General features: G+C 52.5%; 1 protein-coding gene across 5 annotated transcripts in view; it reads right to left on the bottom strand.

Moving 5' to 3' along the window:
* Window positions 1-618: 618 nt before the first annotated feature.
* PAK2 (p21 (RAC1) activated kinase 2) overlaps window positions 619-7,731 on the bottom strand; it is an 81,687-nt gene continuing 74,574 nt past the window's right edge. For all 5 annotated transcript variants that reach the window (XM_024211949.1, XM_024211946.1, XM_029913742.1 and 2 more), the window contains 2 exons: window positions 3,972-4,109; window positions 619-2,832 (listed from right to left, as the gene is read on the bottom strand). In XM_024211949.1, the coding sequence (XP_024067717.1) occupies window positions 2,746-2,832; window positions 3,972-4,109 (225 nt within the window). In that variant the 3' untranslated portion in view covers window positions 619-2,745. The remainder of the gene's footprint in view (window positions 2,833-3,971; window positions 4,110-7,731) is intronic.

Below are 7,731 nucleotides of genomic sequence, written 5' to 3' on the forward strand. Positions count from 1 at the left end.
TTGTTAAAGTAATTCAGCTTGGCACCTGTTACACTAGTGCAGGGTGGGCAAAGTACGGCCCACAAGCCGTTTTAAGTCAGCCCTTGAGTTCCCGCTGGGGAGTGGGGTCTGGGGCTTACCAGGGCGCAGGGCATGGGGTCGCTCCACGTGGCTCCCAGAAGCAGCCGAATGGCCCTGCTCCGTCGCTCCAGCCAGGGCGCAGAGTCAGGGGCCGCACCACATGGCTCCCGGAAGCCGCGGCATGGCCCCCCTCTGGCTCCTATGCGCTCCAATGGGAGCTGCAGGGATGGTGCCTGTGGACAGGGCAGCATGCAGAGCCACCTGGCTGCGTCTCCGCATAGGAGCCAGAGAAGGGACATGCCACTGCTTCCGGGAGCCGCTTGAGGTAAGCGCCGCTCAGAGCCTGCACCCGAGCCTCTCCCCACATCCCAACCCCATGCCCCAGCGCTGATCCCTCTCCCGCCCTCCAAACTCCTGGATCCCAGCCCAGAGCACCCTCCTGCATCCCAAATTCCTCATCCCCAGCCCCACCCAGAGTCCACATCCCCCCAGCCGGAGCCCTCACCTCCCCCCTGCACTCCACTCCCCCAGCCCGGAGCCCCCTCACGCAACCTGAACTACTCATTTCTCGCCCTACCCTAGACCCCACATTCCCAACCAGAGCCCTCACCCCCTCCCACACTAACCCCAATATTGTGAGCATTCATGGCTTGCCATACAATTTCTATTCCCAGATGTGGCCCTCAGCCCAAAAAGTTTGCCCACCCATGCGCTAGTGGTTACAAGAACTCAGACTGAAGTGTGATGGTTCTATTTCCTACATGAATAGGGTATCTTGTTGGTGCAAAGCAATTTGCTAGCACAATTTGTTGAAGGATAAGTTCTGAGAGAATGAAATCCCATGATATATAGGCTCAGGAAGTGAAAGCTAATTTTTTCAGGTGCTCTAAGCAGAGCTACATCTTGGTTACCAAAACCCAGAACAGCCATTTCTATCCGCATATAAATATTGAAATTATTCCTTTCACAGAAGAAAAGGGCCTTCCCACAGTAAAAAGAACATGTGTAAAACTCTGGTTTATGCAATTTGTCAGACACCAAATGGAATCATCTCACCCCAGGACCTGGACTCTCTCTGCTTGACATGCACTGCCAGTTGGGAATGCAACATAACTGCTTAGCACCAAATTAGTGGCTATTCTTTCATGCGCATTATCTGGCACATCACAGTTACAAACAGCTCCTTATGAAAATAATCTATAGGTATAAATGCAGCAATTTCAGTGGCTGAAATCAGGGACCAGGGATACTTCTATGATTTCTACTATTACTTCAGTTGGCACCATCTCAAGAACTCAAGTTACTCACTAGCTCTTATAGGAAGGCACTTTTTTCTTGCACTAAACGTTGTCTTGTGCCATCCTAGCTGGTAAAATGTCTTTAGTGAGAAGGGGCCATCATGACATGATGACTCTCTCCAGTCATGCATCAGCCACTCAAGTAAGCCCCCTTTCATGTCTGATGAAGCTACCTTCCCGCCTCAGACTTTGTCGCCATAGAACAGCACTTTGGTGTTCCCAGGTGTTCATAAGCTCCTGTTTGAATTATAAAAAAAAAAAGTCTTGGATCTTCATTTTCCTCAGATCTGATGAATTATTTGTTCTTTTGATTTCATTAGTAGAAATGGAGCACATATAAAAATGGAAAAAAATAGCTCTAATACTTAAATCTTGACAACTCCTAGATTGATGCATTATTTGCTTTTGGGAATAAAATTACAACATATACAAAAATTCATTTGATACAAAGGAGGGAAATGTAAAAAAAGTCAAAGGCACCAGCATAAATTCCAAAGCCCAAGTAAGAGCATAGATACAACACTTGGTTTTAAGACCACCCACTACACCACACAAGACATCCCTTTTGCCTTGGCCAACAAGTCTAAGGAAGTTGTGGGGGGAAGGAAACAGAAAGGAATATAATGGGTGGGTGGGGAGGTGTTTCTTTCCTCAAACATCCGCTCCCTTCTCCTCATATGTGTAGGCTGACCTCTAAAAACCTGACCCACCACAATTTGCTACACTGAGATGTCTCTCTCTTGGATTAGAAGTCCCTGGAGCAGTTACAGATCAGAAAGACAGCTGAACTCTTCTCTTCCACCTCTCCCTATACTCTACTCACAAGCAGATTTCATTTGAAGTTAGTTTCTTAAGTATCCGAGTCGTTAATTCTACAGTACAGTCACAATTAAATTGTATAGTATGGGAGGGATGGGTAAATTGTACCTTCACATTTCTGACACACTTGCTGTTAATCTAGTCATATGGGAGATGGCCAAAGCAACTTGAAAGACGACAGGAAAAGGGGAGGAGAAGGAAAGATCAGCAGATAAAATTAATGCCTCTCTCCAAAAGCTTGAATCTGTCATTCAAGTATTGAAAGTCCCCAAGAGGGCACAATGAATGGGAACTGTTACAGCGAAGTCATCAAAAAACTTAAAAGCCCAGGCATGGGAAGCAGGATTCCTGGGCTGTCTGCAAAAGAGGTGAAAGACCAGTGATTCAGTCCACAATTCCTTTTGGACCCTAAAAAGGGTTTACTTAAAAGTCACCATATTTCATTTCGGGTGTCTTCTGGGTGAGCGTTTTTCCCTTTTGCAGACTTTTTTCAACCTCCCTAACAAGAGTAACAATTTTCATATATTATAAAGATTTTTAAAAAAAGATGAAGGCCATGGCAACAATGTTAGCGGTTACTCTTCATTGCTTCTTTGGCTGCCAGGATCAATGGCGTCAAGCTAGACAGAGGTTTGGCCAATTTCAGGAAAGGATGCTGCCAAGAATAGAGAAACACAGTAAGTTAGTAAGAGTCAAATTTCAAAAATAAACTATTATACACCTCTACCCCGATATAACGCGACCCAATATAACACGAATTCGGATATAAAGCGGTAAAGCAGCGGGGAGCCCCGGGCCCTTTAAAGCGCTGCCTGAGCCCCGCTGCTTTACCGCATTATATCCGAATTCGTTTGGAGCCCTGGGCTCTTTAAATCCCCACCTGAGCCCCACTGCCGGTGCTCTGGCGGTGATTTAAAGGGCCCGGGGCCCCCACAGTGGCTGGAGCACCAGGCCCTTTAAATCTCCGGCAGCCGGGCTCAGGCGGTGATTTAAAGGGCCAGAGGCTCCAGCCGCTGCGGGGACCCCCGGACCCTTTAAATCCTGGCCCGAGCCCCGCTGCCGGAGCTCCGGCAGTAATTTAAAGGGCCCGGGGCTCCCCGCAGCGGCTGGAGCACTGGGCCCTTTAAATCACCACTGTGGAAGCCGGTACAGTCTGGCACGGTGTACTGGCTCTTGTCGGTTCGCCGTACTGGACCGGATAGAACACGGTCTCACCTAAAAGGTGGTGAGATTTTTTTTGGCTCCTGAGGACTGCGTTATATCGGGGTAGAGGTGTATTTACATAGCACTTTCTATCCCAAGTTAAGAAAGCACTTCACAAAGGTGCCAATATGCAGCACCTCAAGGAGATATGCCCAATGAATGATTCATAGTCGCACAGATTTGTTGACAGCTGTTCCTCCACACAGCAATATCCAATAACCCTGGCTAGCCCCTGCCCTCCTCTCTCCAACAACCTTCCCCATGCAGAGATATTCCTTTTTTTGATATTTTCCCTCTATCCTGTTCTGTGTTCACTGTGCTGGCTACAGCAGCCTCTCTGTTTAACTAAGCTATGGTGTCACTGAAGAATCACCACTGGCAGAAATCAGCCAGTAGTGATTGCAGCAGAAGAATCATCTACATTTGTGTTTCAAATTTTGATTCCTGTTTCCTTCCCACTATTCTCCATTAAATGATCCTTCAATAGGAAAAGGAAGACAACGACAAGCCGATGTCAGCACTAGCTGACTACTGTTTTAGTGACCGCCAAATTTCAAGCTTTTAGGGAGACTCCATCATACATATACTTACCTGTAACAGTTCTTTGGCTGATCCCCTTTTCTCTACATCCATCTCCAAACAACGATTTAGAAAATCCCGGAATATTGGGGACAGTTTCTCTGGATTCTGCAGCTCTGGTGTGCCATTAGTTGCTATTAAATACAGAGCCTGCAAACCGAGAGAGAAAGGTCGTTACACCCAAGTCATCTGTTAAAATTCTAAAAACGTGATTTGCAATGTATTAGTATTTCAAGTTAGAAGAAGCATTTATTGAAGTACATCTAAAAAGGAAAACACTAAAAAGCAGACACTGACTGGCATATGACAGGACAGTTACCTGTTCCGTAACTGGCGCTCTTCCAGATGTGTTGCTCCTGTCTATTCCGCAGTAGGTGTGCGTGCTCGCCACATGCACCGATGCCGGAAGTTTTTCCCTTAGCAGCATCCGTAGTGGGGGAGCACCGCTGCGACCCCTGGAGAGGCGATGACATCGCACTATAAAGGGGGTTGCGTGCTCCCCCCACCCTCAGTTCCTTCTTGCCAGACAACTCTGACAGAGGGGAAGGAGGGTGGGATGTGAAATAGACAGGAGCAACGCATCTCGAAGAACGCCAGTTACGGAACAGGTAACTGTCCTTTCTTCTTCGAGTGATTGCTCCTGCGTATTCCACAGTAGGTGACTCCAAGCTATACCTGACGGAGGTGGGTAGGAGTTCTAATGATAAAGGTTACAGGTTACCGGGGCGGAGCACCGCCCTACCAAACCCAGCGTCATCCCTTGCTTGGGAGACGATCGCATAGTGCAGGGGTCGGCAACCTTTCAGAAGTGATGTGCCGAGTCTTCATTTATTCACTCCAATTTAAGGTTTCGCGTGCCAGTCATACATTTTAACGTTTTTAGAAGGTCTCTTTCTATAAGTCTATAATATATAACTAAACTATTGTTGTATGTAAAGTAAATAACGGTTTTTAAATGTTTAAAAACCGTTATTTAAAATTAAATTAAAATGCAGAGCCCCCCGGACCGGTGGCCAGGACCTGGGCAGTGCCACTGAAAATCAGCTCCTGTGCCACCTTCGGCACGTGTGCCGTAGGTTGCCTACCCCTGGCACAGTGAGATGCGAAAGTATGGACAGAGGTCCATGTAGCAGCCCTACATGTGTCCTGAACAGGGACATGAGCCACATAGGCTGCAGACGAGGCCTGGGCTCTCGTCGAACGCGCCTTAACAACAGGAGGCGGGGGAACCCCAGCCAGGTCATAACACGTGCGTATCACGAGGTGATCCAGCGGGAGATCCGCTGGGTGGAAACCGGTTGCCTTCTCATGCGCTCGGCCGTAGCAATGAAAAGCTGAGGGGATGCCCGAAATGGCCTTGTTCGATTTAAGTAAAAGGCCAGCGCCCTACGCACATCTAGCATGTGTAGGCGTCGTTCCTCATTGGAGGAATGGGGCTTAGGACACAGGACTGGCAGGAAAATGTCCTGGCCCACATGAAACGCCGAGACCACCTTCGGCAAGAAGGCCGGGTGCGGGTGAAGCTGGACCTTCCCCTTATGGAAGACAGTGTACGGGGGTTCTGAGGTGAGCGCCCTAAGCTCCGAAACCCTGCGGGCTGAGGTGATAGACACCAAAAACGTCACTTCCTCAGATAAGTGGGACCAGGAACAAGTGGCCAAGGGCTCAAAGGGAGGTCCCGTGAGGCGTGACAGTACCAGGTTCAGGTCCCAAGGGGGAACCGGGGGTCTAGCATAAGGGAACGCTCTGTCCAAACCCTTCAAAAACCTGGAAGTCATGTGGTAGGAGAACACTGACTGTCCCGCCACCGGAGGGTGGAAGGCCGAAATGGCCGCTAGGTGCACCCTGATCGAGGAGGGAGCTAGCCCTTGGGTCCTAAGGGACAAGAGGTAGTCCAGGACCAGCTGGAGCGGAGCGGACGCGGGGAGGAGCCTCTCTCCCTCGCTCAGGAGGAGAACAGATACCACTTGGCCAGGTAGGTCCTCCGTGTGGACGGCTTCCTGCTTTCAAGCAGGACACGTCTAACAGCCTCGGTACACCTCCCCTCCTCCGCATCTAGCCACGGAGCAGCCACGCCGTGAGGTGGAGCAGGCCCAGGTTGGGATGGAGGAGATGACCTCCCTCCTGGGAGAGGAGGTCCGGGTGGAGCGGCAGCCTGCGAGGGGGGACGCCAAGAGTTGTAGTAGGGTCCTATACCAATGTTGATGGGCCCAATCCGGGGCTATCAGTATAATTCTCACCCTGTCTTAAAATCATATCTGCTCAAGAGGGCCTGGTGGTTGGCCACTCTGAACTGGAAGCTCACAGATGAATAAACTTTTCTCCCAAAGGAATCCAGCCTGTGAGCGTCTTTGTCCTTAGGGGTAGGAGCGGGTTGGCCATGCCTCTCACGGTGGTTCACCGATTCCACCACCAGAGAGTTTGGTGTTGAGTGGGAATATAAGTACTCGTGCCCCTTTGTGAGCACAAAGTACTTCTGTTCAGCCTTTTTGGAGATCAGACAGAGAGATGCCGGAGTTGCCAGAGGCCAGTAGTAATGTTGGCCACCCCCTGATGGAGCGGGAGGGCCACACGTCCCAGCGTCGAGGAGGTCAGGACATTAAACAATGTGTCCGACGGCTCCTCCATCTCCTCGGCCTGGAGCTGGAGGTTTGATGCCACCCTCCTGAGTTGCTCCTGGTGGGCCTTGAAATCCTCCTGAGAGACCGGAGGTGGTGGCGCCACAGAGTTGTCCGGCGCCGAGGAGGTCGGTGCCGCAGTGTCGTCTGCACCCGGCTGTACTGCAAACTCGACGTCCTGACCCAGGGCCCAAGTCGGTGCCGGAGGGTCGGTGCCCACTGCCTCATCGCGGTGCTGAGGCGGCGACGTCGTCTGGGCCTGGGACGCTCCCGCCACGGAGCGGGGTCCCGGCGGTGCCGGTGCCTGGGGCCACAGTGCCCACTGGCACCACTGTCCCTGCCAGGGAACGGCCTGGCCTTGGGATGCAAGGTGGCCCGGGAGGGCTGTCTGGTCTTGCGGCACCGAACGGCTCGACGAGGGGCGGCTGCGTGCCGAAGCCGAAGTCCGGGACGAGCGGACAGTGCCGTGCGAACGGCTGGAGTGGTTCCGTACATGACGGCTCCGGGCCCTGGAGGCGGACAGGTAGGAGTCTGGGGTGCTGTTTCCGTAATGCCTCCGGCGCCCAAGACTACGACGCCTTGGTGCCTGGGATTCCTGTGACGAGCTCCGGGCGTAGCGCCTTCCACGGCGGGTGCCAGAGCGGGAACGGCGGTGCCGTCGCCGCCGAGACCTGTCCCTGCGGTCAAGGCTCGAAGAGGAGCAGCGCCGTCTCTTAGTGCCTCCCCTACGGTCTCCCGGAGTGGAGGTGGAAAGCTCACTCGCAGACGATCCTGCTCGCGGCGTGGAGGCGCGCCGGGGTCCGCGGCTCAGCCCTTCAACTCGGGACGGTATCTCGACCTTGGAGACGTCCAGAGAGGGTCAATGGGCACTGAGCGAAGGCTTCCCACGGGATCAGGGGCCCGACTGGAGCGGCACTCCCGGTACCGGAAGCATCATGATGTCGCACGCAGCCTGAGCTGCCTCCGGCGTTGAAGGCATTCTCACCTCTGGCGAGGCGCGCGTGGACGGCACCGGACTACTCCGCTCTACCCGAGTCGGAGGTGTCGGTCCCGATGGGGATCATAGGCAGGGCCGGCTCCAGGCACCAAGCACCCAAGCTGGTGCTTGGGGCGGCACCTGGAGGGGGGCGGCGCGGCGCTCTGGCCGCCGGGGG

The sequence above is a fragment of the Terrapene carolina genome, unplaced genomic scaffold (genome assembly GCF_002925995.2).
Source record: "Terrapene carolina triunguis isolate 2854851 unplaced genomic scaffold, T_m_triunguis-2.0 Scaffold837, whole genome shotgun sequence".
In the NCBI taxonomy this organism is placed as follows: domain Eukaryota; kingdom Metazoa; phylum Chordata; order Testudines; family Emydidae; genus Terrapene; species Terrapene triunguis.